This window comes from Leptodactylus fuscus, chromosome 8, assembly GCF_031893055.1.
Source record: "Leptodactylus fuscus isolate aLepFus1 chromosome 8, aLepFus1.hap2, whole genome shotgun sequence".
NCBI lineage: Eukaryota > Metazoa > Chordata > Amphibia > Anura > Leptodactylidae > Leptodactylus > Leptodactylus fuscus.
In genome coordinates this window covers 5,287,537-5,311,250 of record NC_134272.1, presented here as the reverse complement: position 1 = coordinate 5,311,250, position 23,714 = coordinate 5,287,537, and the positions used below count along the sequence as shown (strand labels likewise).

General features: G+C 43.8%; 2 protein-coding genes across 2 annotated transcripts; both read right to left on the bottom strand.

Moving 5' to 3' along the window:
• Positions 1-3,114: 3,114 nt before the first annotated feature.
• Positions 3,115-12,770, bottom strand: LOC142216952 (cytochrome P450 2W1-like). Its single transcript, XM_075285079.1, has 9 exons — positions 12,591-12,770; positions 10,938-11,100; positions 10,302-10,451; positions 9,880-10,037; positions 7,224-7,397; positions 4,798-4,945; positions 4,426-4,610; positions 3,950-4,091; positions 3,115-3,340 (listed from the first exon to the last, which is right to left on the bottom strand). Exons 1-9 carry the CDS (start codon positions 12,768-12,770, stop codon positions 3,153-3,155), a joined length of 1,488 nt encoding a protein of 495 aa, XP_075141180.1. The 3' UTR covers positions 3,115-3,152.
• A 4,335-nt stretch (positions 12,771-17,105) lies between these two features.
• LOC142216953 (cytochrome P450 2W1-like) lies at positions 17,106-23,258 on the bottom strand. Its single transcript, XM_075285080.1, has 9 exons — positions 23,055-23,258; positions 22,382-22,544; positions 21,795-21,944; positions 21,196-21,353; positions 20,509-20,682; positions 19,435-19,576; positions 18,301-18,485; positions 17,612-17,753; positions 17,106-17,293 (listed from the first exon to the last, which is right to left on the bottom strand). Exons 1-9 carry the CDS (start codon positions 23,256-23,258, stop codon positions 17,106-17,108), a joined length of 1,506 nt encoding a protein of 501 aa, XP_075141181.1.
• Between the last annotated feature and the right edge of the window lie 456 nt (positions 23,259-23,714).

The following is a 23,714-nucleotide window of genomic DNA, read 5'->3' as shown; positions in this document are numbered from 1 at the left end:
GATGTAACAATGTAACTAGAGGGAGATGTAACACTGTAACTAGAGGGAGATGTAACACTGTAACTAGAGGGAGATGTAACAATGTAACTAGAGGGAGATGTAACACTGTAACTAGAGGGAGATGTAACAATATAACTAGAGGGAGATGCAACAATGTAACTACAGGGAGATGTAACACTGTAACTAGAGGGCGATGCAACACTGTAACTAGAGGGAGATGTAACAATGTAACTAGAGGGAGATGTAACACTGTAACTAGAGGGCGATGCAACACTGTAACTAGAGGGAGATATAACAATGTAACTAGAGGGAGATGTAACACTGTAACTAGAGGGAGATGTAACACTGTAACTAGAGGGCAATGTAACAATGTAACTAGAAGGCGATGTAACACTGTAACTAGAGGGAGATGTAACACTGTAACTAGAGGGAGATGTAACACTGTAACTAGAGGGAGATGTAACACTGTAACTAGAGGGAGATGCAACAATGTAACTAGAGGGAGATGTAACACTGTAACTAGAGGGCGATGCAACACTGTAACTAGAGGGAGATGTAACAATGTAACTAGAGGGAGATGTAACACTGTAACTAGAGGGAGATGTAACACTGTAACTAGAGGGAGATGTAACAATATAACTAGAGGGAGATGTAACAATGTAACTAGAGGGAGATGTAACACTGTAACTAGAGGGAGATGTAACAATGTAACTAGAGGGAGATGTAACACTGTAACTAGAGGGAGATGTAACACTGTAACTAGAGGGAGATGTAACACTGTAACTAGAGGGAGATGTAACACTGTAACTAGAGGGAGATGTAACACTGTAACTAGAGGGAGATGTAACACTGTAACTAGAGGGAGATGTAACAATGTAACTAGAGGGCGATGTAACACTGTAACTAGAGGGCGACATAGCAATGTAACTAGAGGGAGATGTAACAATATAACTAGAGGGAGATGTAACACTGTAACTAGAGGGAGATGTAACAATGTAACTAGAGGGCGATGTAACACTGTAACTAGAGGGCGACATAGCAATGTAACTAGAGGGAGATGTACCAATATTACTAGAGGGAGATGTAACACTAACTAGAGGGAGATGTAACTAAGTCCATCAGAAATCTTCAGGGATCCTTAAGGGTGGCTCAGAAATAAAGGTGCAAAAGCAGCGGCCAAGTAACCTCCAGAGACTGAAAATCAGAGCAAAATTGGTGTAATTTCAGCTTTTTACTGTCCATCAGGTTACTAGTAATGTCTAATCTAATGAACACCAAAGACCTACTGATAGGGACTGTAGATTGTGAGCCCTATATGGGACAGTGACTGACAATATCTGTAAAGCGCTGCGGAATATGATGGCGCTATATAAGTAAGCAAAATAATAACTTCATGGCTATGACTTGTGGATTGTTAGACAGACAAAGGGTGAGATATTGGAGAACAAGGGGCCCATAACCGCTCTAGTACAGGGGCCCTCAGCTGTCCGTGTCCGCTCCTCTATGACGAAATCCTGTTCAAACCAGTTTTAACCTGCAAACAATTGTCCCGTGCTTCTGCCCCTGGTGTGACCTGCAATAAAAGTCAGACATGATCATTGTGGTATTGTCGCAAGCACTATAAATTCAGTATATGACGGCGGTTTAATCTCAGCTGTATAAAGGTCAGGTGCGGTTTATGGGATTATGATGGGTGCACGTATCTATGATGATCAGATATTAAATTTTTCACAACTCTGTCTATCCGCAGGGGAGCAGCTAGCAGAGAAATGCTCATACAGCTGAAAGCTATCAGAGGAGGGCACGGGTCTGTGCAACTACGGCCTGCACTGACTGCAGAGCGTGACCCCTGACCCAAAGCAATAAGTCATCTGGAATAGGTCTCAGCCCCAGGTGGGGGTCCTGGGCTCGTTTCTGGGCCATAAAAGGCTGCAGAGCCGGCACTTCAGGGCAGATCCTGGGAGGAGAGGAGGCGCCGGGGTCTGTCCTGACACTGAGAGCCTTGTGTTACGGTATAGTGTGGGGAGGGGGTTTATGGATGATAGTAAGTTACACAGACAATTAGTATTTTCTGTTTAGTTAGTGCTCAGACAAGCAGGATTTTGTTTGATGTTATTTTGCTTGAAGTTCAGGCTGCATTTATTTTGCTCATTTTTATTTATTATTTACTTTGCTGTTTTTTTTAAACAACTTTGCTGCAACATTTGTGTCCCTGTCTCTGACTGGTTGGGTCCGCACCACTGCTCCTACCGAGCGACCTTCCCTACTATTTGGCCTCCCCTTAGCAGTGCTCACAAGCAGAATGGGTTGCAGTGGGCCCAGACATACATGGAGGCTCAGTTTGACCAGTCTTGTTTACAGATGAGCGCCGTGCAATCCTGGATGGTCCAGATGGATGGTTCGTGGCCCCCCTGTACCAATAATGCTGCAATGTCTTTAATCCTTTATTTATTGGATCCCTCCTTAGACAGAGGATTCTGTACAAGGCAGATTTTGCCCCTAATATTTTTTCAAAACCCTACTTATCTTATTGGATTCTTGGAAAGTCTGGCATGGATTTATGGTGTTGGGTTATAAGCCGCGCCCGCACTAATATAATGATGTGAGCGGTTACTTTCTCCCTAGAGGTCGGCACACTCAGCCCTTGCTGTTACGACTACTCCAGAGGATTGACATCTGCAGACGCTTCTAGAGCCGAGCAGTGACAGGAGACATAAATCTTTGGAGATTCTGCCCAAAGTCTAATAATCCCCTAATAATCCCCCAATAATCCCCTATCACGACATCCCTGATCCTATAACGTGTAAGTGACACTTGTGCAGATGGAAATGACATTTCCACACTATAACATATCTGCGCAATGTGTTACAATATCTAATGCATTTTATATGTTTATAGCCAAGTGCACCGACTTTCTATATAAAGTAGGAAAATCCCATTTAATAAAGAATAATCTTAAAAATCACATGAGCATAGATGGCGTTTATTGTGTTAAGAGCAAATATCAGTATTAGAGATGAAGGGTTGAGGTCTATGAGGTTGTCATTCTTATTCCTGGACTAAGGGGCATCTTACAAATATTTTGAGAATGAATGACACGGTTGCGCTCGCTTCCATAGCAGATATACTAACATTGGAACAATATCTGCCACTTATTGTCTAGGAGTTGCACAAACTTTGTAACTTTTGGGTCTCATGGTGAAGACAACAACTGGGGTGAGGTCCAAGTCCTCGGGGCGGACTCCCGGAGGGGGTGTGAAGGAGAACTTCTGCAACATCCCCGTCATGAACAGGAACACCTCCATTCTGGCCAGGCTCTCTCCAGCGCACACCCTGCGCCCTGTGTATATAGAAATGCACTTAGTATCTGGGGATTGCAAATCATCATTATAGAATCAGAACAAAAGCAGATCCACAGGACGGGGGAATAGGCGTCTGACCGTTCGGGCTCTATGGGGGAGGTCGCACATGTACGCTGCTGCGGCGGTGTGTATGAGGAGCTGGAATCTACTGATCACATCACACACGGCCTGTGCACAGGGGATAGGTTTCATGTATAGTACAAACTTTTTCAGGGATAGCCAGGCTGATTTAACGCAGGGTCACATGAGTTTGGCTGAACTAAACCAGAAGCTCCTGAGCTCAAATGCAGAATGTGTAATAGGGTTCCTTATGGGGTATATTTTATGTGGCCCGGTAGTGACTGCTCCTCTGAACCCCCTATAGCTACAACCCTTACATAATGTTCGCTTTATTTGACAAATCGGTAATGGAAGACTACAAAGACCCTCATATGGTCTATGTTTTATCGTAGTGCACCTGGAGAGGGCGCTATATCTAAATTACCATGGGATACAAATATCCTGAGTGTGTGATAACTGGAAGTGTTTTATATTACCTAACCATACGATTCTCATCCAATATAAAGCACTGCAATGGATCTACTTACCCTTGGAGAATGGATAGAAGGCGTCTCTCTTCAAGAAGTTTCCGTCAGCATCCAAGAAGTGATTGGGGTTAAACTGATTGGGAGTCTCCCATTGGGTTTCATCCAAGAGAACAGAGGAGAAGAGCGGGATCACTGTGGTCCCCTAATAAATGATGGCAGATATGAGATGAGACATTGCAAAGCTTTATAGTTCTTCCATATATAATAATATATCTATACTGGGACGTCAGCCATTACTATAGTTCTATCAAAGTCCCAAGCTCTGTGTTCTTCCCCTATATCGAGACCCCTAATATCATAGACCCAGGAGTTTACCAACAGGACTGAGCCAGAAACTACCTCCGAGCGGTGACGGCTGTAAAGGTTTTATAACGCCAGTAGTGTCTTGTATACGACTGCAGATGACGCCTCACATCTCAGGCTGACGATATCCCTATATTACATTTCTTGTGATTATTTCCAATATAAAGAATTACCTTTGGGATAAAATAATCTCTGAAATGGACATCGGTGGGGGTGGCGTGCGGTAAATACTGTAAGATATTCGCACAGCGCTGAATTTCATGGGCTACGGCCAAGCAGTAAGGAAGGATCTTCTGGTCGTCCCATCTCGGAGGCCGATCGAGGCCGATCACATTCTCTATTTCCTCTTGGGCTTTTTCTGCAAATATAAAATAAAATAGAATTTTTTAATACCCTTTAATGTATCTTGAGCTGTCCGTGTGATGCAGAAAATATCCGTATGGGATGTCTGAGCTGTCCTGGTCATGCGACGCCTGGTCACAGGGGCAGGGTCAGAATAAGATACTTGGCACTACGCCTGTGTATATCCAATGTCCTACACTTACTCTGTATATGAGGATATTTCATCAAGAGCAGGATCCCCCATTCTAGTGTCGTGGCCGTGGTCTCCGTCCCACCGAGCATAAGGTCAAACGCAGAAGCCAAAAGGTTCTTTTCTGTAAAGATTTTCTCTTTCCCATCTGTTACTTCTTCCTAAATGACGACAATAATACAGAATTTGGATATTTGCAAAGTGATACAAATCTCTATGACATCTACAAAGACGACTGCTGGTCGCTGATGGGAAGTTGTGAGTTGTGGAGGAGACCGGAGACAATTCACAAAGTGTTTAGAGTCATTGAGCTCCATTTATTAGACAGTGTCCTACTAGGGATGAGCGATCGTGTTCGGAAAAGATCGGATTCCAATCGGCGATCGAAAAAATTTCAGGATCGCGATTGGAATTCCGAACACGATCTTTTTAGGTGGGATCGAGATCGGTGATTATTATGTTAGCCTTCACACTGATTATACGCTCCACTCACTCTGAGCGAAGTCTATACTCAGTGTGAAGGCTCCGCTGCGGTTCCATAGGAATGAATGGAAGCAGCCGGCACACAGCCTTAACCCCCTGCGCGCCTGCTGCGTCCATTCATTCTAATTGCAGACTAGCTAACATCTCTAGTAGCTACTTACCTGCAGAGATGGCTGGTCTGGTGCCCGGTGTTCTCGTTCTTCTTCGCCTCGCTGCCTCCCACCTCCCAGGTTAGTGTTAAAGAGCTAGGAAGAAGGCGGGGCTTGTGGCTTAGGAGAGTGCGGGTGGGTAATGGGAGGGGAAACGTCACATCTCCCCGCCCTGTACCCGCCCACACTCTCCTAACCTGGGTGAAGAAGAACAAGAACACCGGGCACTGGAGCAGCCATCTCTGCAGGTAAGTAGACACCAGGGGGGACTGAGTAGCCAGAGGATTATAAAAAAAATCACTACACAGCGTGGATTCTAACAATTAAAGCGTTCACTTATTAGATTCCATGCTGTATAGTGAATAGGATCGTTTTTAAAATCTGATCTCTGATTAGTAAAAAAATCCAATTGACTTGCATTGGGATCGGAATTGGGATCGAGATCGGGTTCGAATGAAAAATGATTGGAAATCGGATTTCAAAATCAATCCTGCAAAGTCAAGATCAGCTCAACTCTATGTCCTACACCTTCTTGTACCATATGTATACTATATTGTTTCATCCAGATGTTATAAAAGGGCTTTCAATTGAATTATATTGTATAAAGAATCCAAAACTCATTATTATCTGTAATAGTTTGTAGTAGATGCGGGAGGACTTGTGGGTCACAAGGTCCTTACTTGCTGGACCTTCCAAGTACTCTTAGGAAGACTGTTCCTTCTTCTGTTGCACCTTGCTACTTTGTACCAAATTGTAATTCTTGGCCAATTTATAACAATTGATACAACAAGATTTTTTAGGTAGAGTCATGGCCAATAAGTAGCAGACATGGATACAATACAGGTTACTGCAAACAGCAAAGCACATCACCCCAGTCCGGGAATCTGCATAAGAAGGGAACGCGGCCCAAAGGTTCTTTCTCATGCACTATAACGCAGTTTGTCCACTAGGGGGCAGTACAGCAATGGAATATTCATGATAGACTCTTCGCGATTCAGTCTTTCTGGAATGGCCTGTGCAGTAACTTGTAGAAGTTCAAAGCACCTTTATGACAAATGACTAAAAACAGCAACACTTGTCCTCCAGGGGAAACACACGTAAGATACATTTATCACTTAGAAGAATGTGTGTGAGTCTTAAAATGGAGAAAGTGACAACTCTTCAGACATACTGGATATTAGTTCAGACTTCCATTTTCTTGACAACAAAATAACTCGCTGTAGATTTGTCACAATTATTTTCTGCTTTTGGCTACACAACAAGGAATCTCCTGAATTCCGGGACTTTGTTCTCCGATTATAAAAATTGCAACAAAAATGACAAAACAGTCGTCACAGAAATGGTTGTTATTTTTGGTGAGGGTTGGAAAGTCCCTATAGAGGAACCATGAGGTCGCCGGTAATGCTGCACACTCAGAGGGTCAGGACACTGTCAGATTTGATAAGATGTGGACAATAGTAACATGACGTCGCTTTCTACATGTGAGTATTAAAGGGGTTTCTATCATATATACGGGATATGCTATAATTCCCTGATAGAGGTGAGTCTGACCTCTGGGACCTGCACCTATGTCTATGAGCCCCCGCCCAGCCTCCATACCCCACTACTTATGTAGCCGAGACCTTGCAGAGAAAGCGACAATATCTGCACAGTCTCCGTGAGGTTGTGGCCCTGGTTACTGGGGAGGGGGATCATTATAGAGATAGGTGCAGGATCCAGAGCTGGGACCCCCATACATTACATCATAGCATTCTATCTGTACAATGCAGGTTACATTGTATCACTCATTGTAGTCGGAGTTCTTTACCCTTTCATCTTTCTGCACGAAGGCTTCCGCGTACGTCCTGAAGGAATCTTCACATTTAACTTCTTTGGCTTCCTTGAATAGAACCGTCAGAATTTCATTAAGTTCATTAATCCGATCCACAACAAATCCGGGTTCTTTCAAGAATTTTTTCAGGATTGGGAAGACATTGTAGAACTGACAGAGGAAACAGAGAAATCAGGAGCGGATTGAAATGGAATTCACAATATAAGATAAGTTCTTAGTAGTTTCCCTTCTGTTACATCTATTCCTGACAAAATCTGCAACAAAGACGCAGCGATTCTGCAATGTGCGGCCTCAGTCTACAATGAATTTAAGCTAAAGGTTGAAATCCACGGCCACTGGCCCAGGAACGTATGGAAGCTATTACATTACACAGCTATAAGATAATATTACATAAGTCATCATAGTTGGGTCGGCAGTGACTTGTGTGGTCTTCATGTATCCGATTCTTACCGTGGATCTCTTATACAGAATATCTTTGTACCACCACATTCTCAGCCCTGTGCGACTTCTCTATACCGTTCCCCCAGCCGGGCCGGGCACATTGTCTGTTTTTACCACCAGGGGATTCTTCATACCAGATATTACTTGTATTATGTTGTGTAATTTGTTGCATTTTGTCCTTATTTCTATTCTCTCTATTTGGCTCAGCTCCTTTCACCTCCTGGCAGATGGTTTCTCTTTATCTATAAGTGTATGTATGTGCTAAGATTGGGCAGAAGTTACCGGGCGGAGGACGAAGACCCTCCTGCATTCCTACAGCAAGAATCCACTAGAGGAACTGAGAAGGACAACACGCCCGCTCGCCCTACTGAAGGGCGTTACGTTTAACCCTGCAATGCCTGGACTGTACCAAGGGAAATTGTCTCAGCAGTTCTGAGCATCAACACGTATGACTTTAGGTTGAGGCCCCACGTTGCAAAAACGCAGCTTTTTTGTTGCAGATTTTACTGCCAATATGGTGTAGACAACAACCTATGAGATTATATGATAATATAATGTGATGTTAATGTGATATTATGTGATAATGCTCAGGCTTCAGGTCTCAGTGTGAATCATTCAGATTATGGCATGTAAAGCCTCCTGCGCACAACTTGTGTCTCACGTGTCCATTCTCAGAACAATGGAGGTCAATGGGTATTTTTTGTGCATGTGTGTAAACTCTCTTATCAGCACACGAAGTGTTAACTCCTAAATGGTTGTTTTCTGTATCTGAAGCTCTGTTCCCCCATTTTGGACAGGCGCAGGGTAATGCACCATATCTAGCTGTGGGTAGAAACCATGTTTTGTTAACATCTCATCTGACTCGCCCATAAACCGCACGTAAGTGGCGCCTGTGGACAGAACTGGGAGAGGGGAGAAAACTGCACACGGGGTCTTATTTACCTGAGAACACAAGGGACAGGTTAAAAGTCAAAGTGTCTGATCCTTGGGGAGAATCAGGACCCAAATACATTAGATGGTCGGCCACATTGTAACCAGTGCGTTCTACCAATCTACATCTAATGCAGGGGTAGGGAACGTACGGCTCTCCAGCTGTTGCAAAACTACAACTCCCAGCATGCCTACTGGCTCTGCTGTTCTTGGAACTCCAATGGAAGTGAACGGAGCATGATGGGAGTTGTAGTTTCACAGCATCTGGAGAGCCAAAGGTTCCCTACCCCTGCTCTAATGTGTATGGCCAACCATAGAATTGTATCTAATACTCTACAACAAATGGGTCCTAGACCAACAACTTCAAGTTAAGCAGATTCTCATAGAAGCCGGCGTGCGTGACGCGTGACATGTCTCCTATTGTTATCAGCGCAGTAGCCTGCAGCCTGGGGATGGTGGATGATAAATGGATGCCCTAAAGTAAAGCGAAAGAGAAGGAGAATACCAAGTATATGCTGTATGTGTTACCCCTGGTGTCAGAAAACAAGTCTCAGAGATATTGATATTGCAGACAGATCACATTGTGCCGCTCCCCTAGTAAAAAGTGGGAATGTAAGACACAAGACAATAGGAAATGGCGTCTCCAAGCAGAAGATACATGGGATCCTGGTGGGTGATTGGGGGATATGGAAAACACAGAAAAAGGACCAATAGAAAGAGATAAGAAGCAACCACTTCACCCCTAGTACAGAGTTTGGGGTGTCTAATCGGCCATATTAGCCTCCAATCAAGTCAAGATTGGTCCATTTTACCTGCTGAGGACCAGACATTACTGAGACAATGGTTCCCCAGCTCCAAGTACTAGGCGGTGCCCAGACTCTGCGCATATTGTAATATTGCATTGTATGTTCTTGTACCCCACAACATAATGGCACATTTTGCAAGGAGGATGAGTAGGTTACTTATAGTTCACACCCTTGCTTGGCTCCCATAAGTCCTCTGATCTGACCTGCTGCTTGTCCACTTTCATTGGGTCCCGTGAGTAATACCCCCCCCCCTTCAGTAACATGGACAGCTACACATACTGGAGCTGCAAGAAGCGTGTCTTATAGAATTACCGGCTCCGCCATGTGTATATGTATATTAGTAATTGTACATCCATATCTCCTTATAGATGCCCGCCCCGTACCCTGACCTGGTATCTGGCATAATAACATTTAGCAATCACTCTTTTCCTTGATCCTTTTATGGTATACTTTACCTTTGCCCCATGTGTTCCGGTATTGACGACAAGGTCATCCATGATGGTTATCATCCTCTGAAATGTTGGGTTATCATAGTCAAAGCGTCTCCCAAATAACATCCCATAAGTTATGTTAGGGGGAGCAACATGGAAGACTTTCTTATCAAAAGGTTTACCTGGAATGTACAAGGTGATACAATGTTACTCATTGTCCGGCCATACATTACAAGCAGATAGACAGTAGCTATGGGCATGTATGGTCGGCGTCTGCCTAGTTATCACATTAGGACTGGTAGACTTACTAATAACCACTGCAGAACATTGCACCTACTATCTCTTGGGTAGAAGAAGTGTCTCAAATCTTTGACATTACATGTAACATTGGTACCAGTGTACCTGGTTGTATCTGGTTGTATCTGGTTGTATCTGACACCACTCACCATTATAAGACTGAATTGCTGCATTAAGAAATTGCAGCTCCTCGATAATTCTGTCTTCAATGGTTCTCTTCCCCATCCCAAGATCTCGTAATATGGAAAGCATAAATCTTCGGGTTACCTTCCATATCTCTCCATTAGAGAACAGCACTCCTAGAAGAAAAGATCAAGACCAAATATTTCCCCCAGTAGGACCAGTCCATCATCAGCTTACTAGATGGCTCCGCCATGCTTCGGCTTCCTGGTATAAAGGCTTTACCTTACATCTGATATGTGATGTTACTTATTACTCCCCCCCCCCAGTGTCCCCTCCGATCACAACCAACATTCAATCTACTTTGTACAAATTCAGTGTCCCCTGGATGAATATCCCCCCCATACATGGATGTCTGTGGCTGCTTTACTAGACATGGCCCAGGACTCCGGGTAGTGTCACCATTTCTTCTCCAGACAATCCTTCTTCTAGAAGCCGCTTCTCATCCAGGACAGACGGACATTCTGCAGGTACAAGGATTGGACTATGGGGAAACGTTATTGTCTGTGAAGAAGACTCAGACTTTGTGGGACGTCTGGAAGAATAGTCATCCGGAGAAGAAAAAGAGACCCTCAAATCCAGAATGACTAGACAGGGTTAATTACCATGATTCATCTGAAAGTCGTCAGCAATCGGGATTGAGGCACGATGTCCGAAGTCATAGCTGGCCGAGACCAGGGCGTCTTTATTGGCTTCGTACCCAACCAGAACCACTGTTTTCAAAGGGCCCAGATAGAAGGTGAAGACCGGACCGTATTTCTTAGCAAGCTGTAAGACAAGATTCACAACACTGAAAAGTATTTAATAAGTCGTCTCATCAATATAGACAATGTGGCAAGTCTGATTATTGCATGAAGGAGTGGGCAATGAGACTGGGACTAGGATGGTAAATAGACCCATTGGGGGGGATATATTTGCTCTACCAGTCTAAGGTCCCAACAAATGCAAAGCAAGACTGAAATATCAAGAGACTCCGGCCAGAATGTGTCATAGATATTAGTATAACTCATGCTGGAAAACTGGCTTGATTTATAATAAACATGTAGGGCCAAAGCGTCCCTGTCCTGATCCACCAGCTCTACTCCCTGGGCCACCCCACTCTTTACCTTGATCCAACCCACCCTCCTCCCTGATTTACTGTTCTCTACGCCGTGATCCACCCCGATCTCCACCCTGATCCACCCCACTCTCTGCCCTGATTCACCCCACTCTATGCCCACCTTCAAAGGAAGGAGTGAGCCAAATGGAGAATGGGGGATATAGTACATATTTAGTGCAAGAAAGGTCCAGAAAACTGGAGTATATAGGACAATAAATCCTACCTATTGGGTATCTCTAATTTACAATCTTCAGTAACAATCCTTTGGTGAGACAAAGCAAATTTCAAGGAGACAGCACAAATAGTGTATACTGATAAAGCCATAAAATGAAGCCCAGACCTGTATCTAAATGGTCACAAGGCAGAGAGGTTTGTTGGCGCCCACTTGTAATGAATGGTCCATATCTGCAGAAATGTCAGGCAAGGACCTCAGCAATTTTCATATTGATCCCTTCTTCACAAGATAGGTCATCAGTATCTGATCGGTGGAGGTTTGATGCTTTATGTACAGTATATTCCAGGACCCGGCAGACGGATCAGTTGGTGCAGGGTCCAGGTGTCGGACTCCCACATATTCGGGGTCTGACGAAGCCAGTATGGCAAAACGCATGTCGGGGCACGTTCTCATATGGTGAGACTCATTTTATATAGCTAAGGACAGAATGGTGGTGTTTTATTATGATATTGCACCTTGTATGGTTTATGTATCCACCTGATTGTATTATTATGAGGCATTCACTCTCTTTGTTGTGCACATGATGTCACTGAGGTTCTTCTAGCTATACATGTTAGCATATAGATACATTTATACCCCCCGTGTCCTTGTATTATATGAATGTTTCTATTCCTCCATATGTGATACATTAAGGCAACATCGGCCTCTCCTTCCTTCCTTCCTACCTACCTACAGGTTACAGATGTGTATTCGCATGTAAAGCTTGTCGTACACATGATCTATTTACCTGCAGATCATCTGCTATTAATCTTCTATGTGTCACCACTCCAGACATCAGATTCTCTGCAGATTCCACCACCTTTACACCTCTCTTACATGTGTGACCAGTTACATAATAACACGCTTTATCATGGATTAGAAGACTGTACAAAAAGATCTGAGACATTGAGACATTGGTCATAAAAAATAAAATAATTATTTTACCTTCATAAAAGATAAGTCCTGTCTGTCTATGTCCAGCAGGTGCAGGTTCCCGATAACGGGCAGCGGGGTCGGTCCTGGCGGGAATTTATAATTTGTTCTCTTTGATACGTCCATTAGGATCTTCACAACCAACATGACAAGGGAGCAGAGAAGGAAGAGGGTCACTGATCCTACAGCCATGGCGGGTCCCCGGGTGTACAAGTCACTGTTGGTTTGCAGAGTCATCTACTATATCCTATATATATACTGTATATACTGTATTTCTACATCTCAGCTCCACCCCCTGCACACAAAATTCTCAGTTTGGTGCTTTCTTGTAGATCTTAAAGAGTTAAAGCGAAGATTCTCAATTGGTCAGTAATAATACCTGAAAAAAATGTAAAATATTTCAAAGTCAGCAAATGTCAAAGAATAAAGGATATAAATATTAAAAAATATTTACCACGAGAATTTTTGAAGAGGATCAACCTCCGCCCCCGAGCATTGAGCTGACACCTCCACATTACACCAGTAACACGCCTTTGTCATAGAAGTCACTCTCGTAAACTAGGGAGAAAAACAAGTTTGATGTGTTATGGAAATGAGACCTTCGAAAAGACGGAACTTTTATTCTTTTCTGATCATTTGGCAGATTATTTTGTGCTTCATCATGCGGCCATTTAATATTCTGTACAATATACCAAGAAGATGAAGAAAATTCTGAATGGTTTGGAATTGGGAAGAGAATGCGGTTGTGTCCTTACATAGTGTCATGTTGTGTCATGTTGTGTCCTTACATAGTGTCATGTTGTGCCGTATTATCTTATAGGTTTAGTTTTATGGCATTCACGGTGCAGGACAAGTGACACGTTACTATATTCTGTGGGGCAGTAAATTGATATTGTTTTTAATGTTTTGATACATTTTAAAAATTAAAAACTTGGAAAGAAATAAAAATTTGTTTGTGACACCGGTAACTTTGTCATCTTTCCGTGTATGGAGCTGTCTGATTTGTCTTTTGTTGGGAAGAAGTTTCTATTAGCATAATTTGAGAAATGTGAAATGTTTTAAGTTTTTACTTAGACTTTTGAGGCTGTAGAACGGTGAAAAACCTAGCCACGACTGTATTACAAATGGTAATTGTATGCTCTGCCCACAATGGCTAATAAGCCCCTACTTACTTTCCCCCTATTAAACACCTTTAGACGTGATGAGCTGAGTGCGGGTTTAGGCGATGGTAATTCACTGTGTTTGGCTGTAACAGGCTTGTTGTGTCACACCTTGTACACACAGGTCAGTAATGAGCAGCAGTATAGCGGCAGTGAGCTATGCAATGTGTAGGAAGTTTCTTTCTTTCCCTCTATACTTTCCTTTCCTTTCTCTGAACTTCTATCTGTGTTCTCTCCCTGTCCCGAGCTCCTGCTGATGTCTGTCCCTGCAGAAAGAGTGTTGTGACTGCACCTATAATACACGCTGGTTTTATAGGGCTGTGACATCATTGGGGCGGTGGCTGCTGATTAGCTTCAGACCTGGTGGGTGAATCCGCGTTCCCAGAGTTTCCTACCCCTTGGCCTAATGTATGCAATGGCCATTTTAATAAAATATGCCATTCGATGCATTGAAGCGTGAAGAAATCTGGATTCATTGCGAATGGAAGATTTCCGAAATTCAGATTGATTTCCACTTCTGCAGAATGGATTCGCTCATCTCTAGTGTAGTCTTATCTGTGAGTTCTCTCTGTGTTACGTCCCTGCCAATAATAAAGTCAATGAAAACCCCTAATTCAGTGATATCCGATGACCTGCAGAATCTCTTACATGCTGTGCCAGGACGACACTTATTGACAAAGTTACACAATGTCGCAGATTTGCCGTGCGTCAGGTTGCTCATGGATGTTGAAACAGGCAAACAAGTAAGGAATAACATCTGCGGCTGCCAACATCAAGTTAAGTGTGTGGTTCATATCGATGTTTGTGGCCAAACAACAACAGTCTTTGATGTAAGGCTCATGTATTAAAAGTGACGGAAGTGGCAGATTAATAGGCGCACAAGCTCAATGTGTGGATAGATAGTCCATAGGTCAATATTTAGTACATGTGTGTCCTTATTCAAAATATATCTCATTAATTAATCTGCTGATTCACAGGTAATCAATGTTCCAATGCAAGTACTAAAAATTTGAAAAAAAATACACATATATAAAAGTATATAAAAATAGATCTATAAAATTGTCAGTTTGTGAAGGGATAAATAATAACAAAATGCAATAAAAAAATATATAAATAAATGAAGACCTCAAAGTATATTCCATTGCATATGTGCAGAACACCAATCTGTACCTGGGGCAACAATGGCCCAAACCCACTACTAGAAAGTGAATATTTTAAAACCTGATTTGTTTAGATTTTAAAAAACGAATTAAATAACATAAATGTGGCTTTAACTTAGAACACGGGGAACCGGGAGATATTGGAGAACAAGGGGCCCATCACCGCTCAGGCACAGGGGCCCTCAGCTGTCCATGTCCACCCCTGGATTGGGCAATCAAATCCTGTTCAAACCAGTTTTAACCTGCAAACAAGTGTCCTGTGTTTATGTCTCTTGTGTGACCTGCAATAAATGTCAGACACGACCATTGTAATATGGTCACAAACATTATAAATTCAGTATATGACGGCGGTTTAATCCTCGCTGTATGAAGGTCAAGTGCCGTTTATGGGGTTATGATGGGTGCGCGTATCTATGATGATCTGCAAGATTCACAACAGACAATAAATCCTTCAGGATTCTCGCAGATCCCTCTGTCCACAGGGGCGCAGCTCGCGGAGAAATGCTCATACAGCTGAAAGGGTCAGAGGAGGCCACGGATCCACGCAACCACGGCCTACACTAGTCAGTGTGACCTCTGCCCCAATGCAATAAGTCACCTGGAATAGGTCTCAGCCCCAGGTGGGGTCATAGGTCATTACTGGGCCATAAAAGGCTGCAGAGCCGGCACTTCAGGGCAGATCCTGGGAGGAGAGGAGGCGGCCGGGTCTGTCCTGACACTGAGAGCCTTGTGTTACCGTATAGTGGGGGAATTTTTTTGGTTGATTCATGTGGCTGATAATAAGTTATTTGTCCCTTGACAAAGCCCTGGTTGGGTCGGAGCATGGTCTGGTATGAGGGTATAGCTTATGCCTATATGTACATCTGTGACATATTTTGTTATTTCTGCAGGGCTGGCCGGTGGGGTCCAGTTTGATCTGATGTACTCTGCACATGCATTTATTGGGTCCGCACCACAGCTTCTACCAAGCTACTGTCCCCACTGTGTGTGTGTGTGTGTGTGTGTGTGTGGGATACTATGGAGCATATAATACTGTGTGTGGGGGGTCTACTGTGGAGCATATAATCCTGTGGGGGGGCCTACTGTGGAGCATATAATACTGTATGTGGGGGGGCCTACTGTGGAGCATATAATACTGTGTGTGGGGGGGTCTACTGTGGAGCATATAATCCTGTGGGGGGGCCAACTGTGGAGCATATAATACTGTGTGTGTGGGGGTCTACTGTGGAGCATATAATCCTGTGGGGGGCCTACTGTGGAGCATATAATACTGTGTGGGGGGGCTACTGTGGAGCATATAATACTCTGGGTGGGGCCACTATGGAGCATATAATACTGTGGGGGGGGGGGGCTACTGTGGAGCATATAATACTGTGTGTGGGGGCTACTGTGGAGCATATAATACTGTGAAGGAGGGGCCTACTGTGGAGCATATAATACTGTACGGGGGCCCAAAGTGGAGCATATAATACTGTATGTGTGGGCCTACTGTGGAGCATATAATACTCTGGGCGGGGCTACTATGGAGCATATAATACTGTATGTGTGGGCCTACTATAGAGCATATAATACTGTGTGGGGGCCACTGTGGAGCATATTGTACTGTGTGGGGTCCCTTCACTATTTATATCACACAGTATCTGTTTTATAGCAGACATATGATATTAGTACAGACTGTAATAACATTGTACGGTCACTATAAAACAGATCCTGTGCGATGTAAATAGTGAACACTAATTGTTCAAATGCAGAGACTATTACCTTTTGGTACAAAGTTGTTTGTGGACTATCCATAATTGTGGATCTGCAGAGTATTGAGGTAAATTGTAGTGTTTGCACTTTGCGATAATTTAGTGTGTTTTGGGTTGCAGTTTGAGCACTCAGTCTCTGAAAGGTTCCCCATCACTGCACTAGAGTCACTATTGATTGTGAGGTCCTGGTGGGGGGTCATAGGTTATCCTGACATTGGTTGTGCCATTGCTAAGACTGTGGACGTTCTCCAACAAGTGTCAGACCCTGGAAAAGCAGGACCTATTGTAACTCCAAGGGAGTGGAAAAGAAACCATACAGAAGGGCGAAGGTGGTAGTAAAATCCGCTTTATTCTGATACTGTCCTGAGATGTTGCTCCACTTTCGCAGCCAGATTTGCAGCTTTTCAGTCCATCCTTGTAAATGCAATGATAACGTGCACTCCTCCTATAGCCCAGTTATTTCAGCACCGCACAACACTCCAGGTGAGGCTGCGGCCGTAGTGTAAAGCACGGGTCAGCATCAAGGTCTAGCTGACATTCCTTCACACCACGTGGAGGGGTAAATGTGAACCTCTGAAGTAATCCTGTAAAAAATATGAACAACTCCATCTTTGCAAGACCCTCTCCTAAGCAAAGCCTGCGCCCTACAGGGAGGAAAACAAAGACATAAGACAAGGATTTAGGATTTTGTGCAGAATGGCGGAGGGGTCTGTGCATGAACAGATGAGATCGGATCGGCTGCTACGGGCTGTTTCAGTCCATGAGGTCACAGTGCGCTACGTGCTATTGCCCGCCGGGTCAGCTAATAAAGCTCACGAGCCACTTTTGGATCATAGTCTATGAATGGAAAAATCAGGAGATATTCTCTGGCTCAGACTCTCTTCACATTGTGCTACATTCAGCCTATACATAGGGACAATCTCCTATATACCCTGTATACACAGCTGTTTGCAGCGAGTTACCTGCGGAGAAGGGCACAAAAGCTTCTTTCTTAACAAATTTGCCTTCGGCATCCAAGAAGTGGTTGGGATTAAACTGGAATGGCGTCTCCCAGTGACGCTTATCGTACAGCACCGAGGTCAGCAGCGGGATCACTGTTGTTCCCTGGGAATGAGAAGGGTAAAAAGAGGATACAGATGTAGCAGAGCTAACCCAAAATGCAAGGTAGTGTCAAGTCTTAGCACACAAGACATTGGACATTTGTTTTTCCAATGTCTTTGCATTGGTTTTTGACTGTAGCAATCTTCATCAATCTCCCCCTAAGATTCTGTGGCTTCCATATGAGAAATCCGTGACACGTCCTATTTGTTAACAGACAATTCACAAGATCCTTCACTGAAATAGCAGGTAAGTATTCTCATAGCAAGGCATTGGTTTAGTTCCAGCCATGTGATGGCCGTAATACGGAAGAGGTTCACGTTCGTGTGAATACAACCTAAGAGCGCCCAAAGGTCTCGATGACATAGGAAGACCCCAGTCTTATAGTTCGCAGGTGACCCGTGGGGGCCTTGGGACAGATTTTGCATTGGGGCAATGAGCTTCCCGTTTCGGCTCTGTTGACCATGTAATACTGGGCGGGATGGGCAGTAAAGCCCCCAATCTTATCCTAAAGCATAGATGTACAAAGTCTCTACCCTATAAATACACTTACCTTTGGGATATGGTAACCTTTAAAATAAGTGTCTTTAGATGTGGCATGTGGAATATGTGGGATGAGGTTGGCAAATCTCTGCACTTCGTGGATGACAGCGTGGGTATACGGCATCGCATTTCTGTCCTCAAATCTCGGCAGACGTCCGGATCCAAGGACTGAATGGATTTCTCTCTGTACTTTTTCTGTAAGTGGATATAACACAGATTAATGTCTGACCCGTCAGCAGGATCACATGGACCATCATGGACCCTCTGCAACAGACCCTATGGGGATAGTGTGTACAGAGCCTTACATAAGACGGCAATGGGACTTTACAAGATTCAGCAGATGGGTTTTCATCAGTTTTACAAATACAACCTGCAGCATGGTGGGAGTTGTCGCTTCACAAAACCTGGAGACCCACAGCTTGGAGATGAGACCATAGCGGGATATTAGACTCAAACTGTATAAATGACTATGTAGAAGGGATGGGGGAGGGGAAGTTCAGGTTCAACTTGCAAATATTTAACAAAAGATGTTTCCAAACTCACGTTCCTGAAGACAGCCAATGCATGGAAAATCTTCACGGCCCGAAGACATGTATCCAAGAAATCCGCAGGGTAAAAAGTCCAGCAAAGACTTCTTCCATAAAATGTAACTTAATAAAGATTCAATTAAAAATCACAAAGTTCTTCAGCATTTCTACATAGATGAGATTATGCACTAGCTAGCGTACGCGTTTCGGAATAATAGTTAGGCTACGACTAAGGAACATTTATTCCGAAACGCGTGAGCTAGCTAGTGCATAATCCCATCTATGTATAAATGCTGAAGAACTTTGTGATTTTTAATTGCATTTTTATTAAAAGTTACATTTTATGGAAGAAGTCTTTGCACTGCGGATTTCTTGTATAAATTACTATATAAGAGTTTCAGGGGATCTTACTTGGCCTATAAGTCTTCCTATACTGAGATGGCAGTATCTTGTTTAGCACTGAGGTGGGGCAAAAAACCCCAAAACCGCTATCTAAGGATGTATGTCGGATTTTCTGGTTTGGCCTATGTCCCAAATCACGGATCAAGGCTTCATTGAAAATTGAGCATTACTGTATAGGGTGCTCCCTTCCATAAGGTGGCGCTAGAGACACTTACTCTGTACTTGAGGATATTTCATCATTAGCAGAATCCCCCACTGCAGGGTGGTCGCGGTGGTCTCTGTGCCCGCCATCACCAGGTCTAGTACTGTGGCTAGCACGTTATCTTCATGAAAAAGAGTTTCTTTGTTTTTCTGTTCCTAGACCACAAGTAAGTGAATTTATTCTTAAGATTCAATCAAATGCTTGTCTTACTCCTCAACGTATCGGGGAATAGCAGGAAGAAACTGGGGGTAAGGCTGATGGCAGCACCTGGTAAACCGGGCAGGTGCAGGCCCACTGCACCCGGGGGGACCACTTAATTTCTGCAAACACCACCGATACAGATGGAATGTGAGCGAGAGGTGAGGGCAGATTTCACGCTCACCGTTCTCAGCATCTCAGATCCTAAACTCTTCTCTACTATGGCACTGACAGGGTTAAGTGTGCCAGGAGTGAGGGTCACTCTCTACAAATCTGTAATGCAAGAAGTTGGGGGGCAAGAGGCGGTGCACTGTGTTATACTGGAGTATAAGAGGGCCATAAGAAGGACATCATACTGCATAATGCAGTCACTATACTGTGTGGGAGTATTAGGGGGCCATTATACCATATGGGGGCACAATATCTGGGCCATCATGTGTGGGGGGGCATGTCAATTATAGCTGCAGATCTCACCAGTGCCATCATGCAAAACAAAGCTTGGCCATTATGGAAGACCCAGAGTCATTCGAGCAAGTCTGCCGCTGCAAAAATCACCTCCTTGGAAAACACCACCATCACCACATGAATTGTGCCGCAAAATACAGCTCACTGAGGCTCCAGCGCCCAAGAACCCAAACAACCCTTGAGCCAGTCGTGTGGGTGGACCACTCGGTCATCATGGTGGTGGAGTCACAGGGGCAAGTGCCATGTGTGTCCCAACCCGCATAATCAAGCCCTGGGTCTTAAAGGAATTGTATAGAAGATGAGAAAATAGTGGCCAGTGATGAAGGAGGAGATGATATGGCGGTACTCTATAGTGGGCCAAGAGAGAAGACAGGTTTACTGTATGTACCAGTGACGCAGCTTATAGAATAGACATGGTCATTACCTCTTCCTGCTTTGCAACAATCGTTTCGATGAATGTGTACAGGCAGTTTACGTCTATTTTCCTTCTCTTGGCCTGAATGTCGGCCTTTAGCACGTTGCAGATCTTCTCGATCTTTTCCAGTATGATCTGGTGAGTCTTCAGAAACATTGCAAGTATCGGGTACAGGTTAAATAGCTGGAAAAAAAAATGGATTTTCCTGTTAAAGGCAGCGACCCCTGGCAGATACGTCATCTATATAATGGCGCCTTCCTATGTTACACATATGACTTTGGGCCCCCTCAGGTTCCTAGGCCCATAGTGATTGTGACCTCTGACCTCCCTATGGTTACACCCCTGCTTACTGTTAGGAACCAGAGGCCTAGCTATAAATAGGGGGGGCAGAGGTAACAAGCGCTACCATGCCCCGGAGGCCTAAAGACGGCAGTATTATACATGGCAAGTGGGGACCCCGTTACAGATACACATCAGGGCCCAGGGGTTTCTAGATACGCCTCTGCTAGGAAGTAGATGACCTCGGGGTACATTGGATGGGGGACCCAAAGCTCAACAGATGGATCCCATCTCTGGACTCTACGCTGTAAGTAGAACTGAAGTCCAATATGGCTGAAAGAGAAGCGGCAACTACTGCAGTGCAATGTGGCTATGAAAGCTGATGGCTATTGACCACCTCCCCCACAAACTCCCTACCTGTAAGTAAGGCGACCCGAGCAAAATCACAATGTCATCAATCAGATCCAACAATTTCATGTAAACCGGATCATTGTAGGCAAACCTGTTCCCAAATATCATGGCAAAGGTGATATTTGTGGGGCCGCAGGCAAATTCTCTCAGCTTAAACTGCCGACCTACAAGAGACATTATAAGGACTAGGTTTATTTCTTGTGATTTTAGACACTTCACCTGCAGCAGATCGTAGGGACCCTGAGTAAGGCTTCGTTCACACTAGCGAGTCTAACATGACATTCAGGCCATGTGTTTCCATCATTATACTATAGTTCTGTATGATACTAGGAGTCTCTGCAATATATCAGTCCTGTACGTCAGTCCCTATGGATCAGTATATCACTGGGAGGCCTCATATATAGCTATATACTGCTAGGAGTCCGTCTCATAATCCAGCACTCACACGAATGCTCATTTTTCGTGTGGTCATAGGTCCCCAGGATTTTGGCAGGATCCCTAAATTGGAACCAGTCACTTAAAAAGTTAAAGATTCAAAGAATCTATAAAATACTCTATGGATTTTCCACTGACAATATGAACAGCGTCATAGACACGGATCTCACCAGCATAAGCCTCCATCTTGTCTGTTAGATACTGCAGCTCCTCCATGATCTTGTCCTCTATAAGCTTCTTGCCCATGCCCAGGTTCCTCAGACTGGACATTGTAAAGCGTCTCGTTGTTCTCCACATTTCACCAGATGCAAAAAACACACCTAGAAAAGTAACAGCCGATGTATCATCAGTTACAATTACCCCGAATACAGAGATATCACAGTATACGGGCCCCTTAGTGCCCCATGCACAGTATACTGGCCCCTTAGTGCCCCATGCACAGTATACGGGCCCCTTCATGTGACTCCTGGTCAGTATGTGGTCAGTGGGGGTCGCCCTGCTCTGTGCCGTTGCTTGGAGGGTAACACCACCCTGCATTTAGAAGATATAAGACCCTCTTCTGTGATCTAATCTGCAAATACCCAATTGTTACACAACTATAGAAGTTATACAATATCTAGGATATAAAACAGCAAAGAAATAAAAAGCTACAGTACGTTACTTATCATATCATTACATATACCATTACTTATATTATTACATATACCATTACATATCAAACCATTACATATACCATTACATATATCATTACATATACCATTTCCTCTTTGGATGGCGTGAAATATAGGTAAAGCTGCTCTGTCTGAGAACATGTCCGCACCGTCCACCAGGGCTTCCTTTATGGTCTCCAGTCCCGTCAGCACGACGGCCTTATTCATGCCCAGGTGAATGGTGAAGATTGGACCATATTCTTCTGAAAGCTGAAACACAAGAAGCAACAATTACTAACAAGTAACCAGCACAAGGTCCTATAGGGAGGGGTCTGTGTCCAGAAATAATGGGATTTAATTCTGTAACATTTTGTAACAAATAGCATTTTAGGATTCTAAGGCCTGGTTCACATCTGTAATCAGTGTTCCGTTCAGGGAGTCTGCTTGGGGACCCCCCAAATGGAATACTGAACTCATTACAAAGCGGTTAGCTAAGGAACCCCCCCTAGACTATAATGGTGTCTGTGTGTCTTCTGGGTGGTGTCGGCACGAAACATGTGGAGAAAAAAGTGCAGAATAGAATAATATAAGGCACTCAACATAATAATAATAATAATCATATAAGACCTCATATAATAATAGAATGATAATATTAATCATCATAATAGATTATAAAACAACATATTATTAGTAGTAGTAACAATGTATTATATTGACTATCTACGATAAGTTACATCCTTTAAAAACAACCTGAAAATTTTTGGAAGGTTTTCCCGTTACCTTGAGCAGAGAGAGGTCCTGCCGTTTGATGTCCAATATGTGCAGGTTTCCTATCAGGGGTAGAGGTGCTGGACCTGGAGGAAAGTTATACGGAGACTTCTTGGTTCTTGTAAGAAAGTGCAGCAAGAATAAGAGAAGCAGGAAGGTGCTGAGGATCAGACTGATGGAGACCGAATCTGTTATGAAGGGGATCAAATGAGCCATTTTAGGTCTCGAGTCTCCCTAAGGTTGATAAAGTCTCATATCAGTGATACATGTGGTGGGTTTATATATGGAAGAAAAGAAGGAGGAGGAGACACGGCGATAACAAAATGGGACAAAAGAAAGAAGTGTGAACCTGATCTGTATTATTACTGTATAAGACTTTATTACTTGGTGAATGAGTAACCCTCTCCGACAACATTGTACAAGTCCTGTAATGTAACAATGTAACACCACTCACTTTATGAATATTCACTTTTACCCACACAACAATACTGACAATATATTTTTTGCCCTTTGCAGGAGGAGTTCTGGAAGTGACGATCGGTGCCCCACAGATATCGCCCCGATCTCATCATCATCCAGTCTGTCTGGGATGACAGGAAGAGACAGACGGATTGGAACGAGCAACATCCACAGAAGATCTGGGCTTAGATCTCCAAGATGGCGGTGCCACTG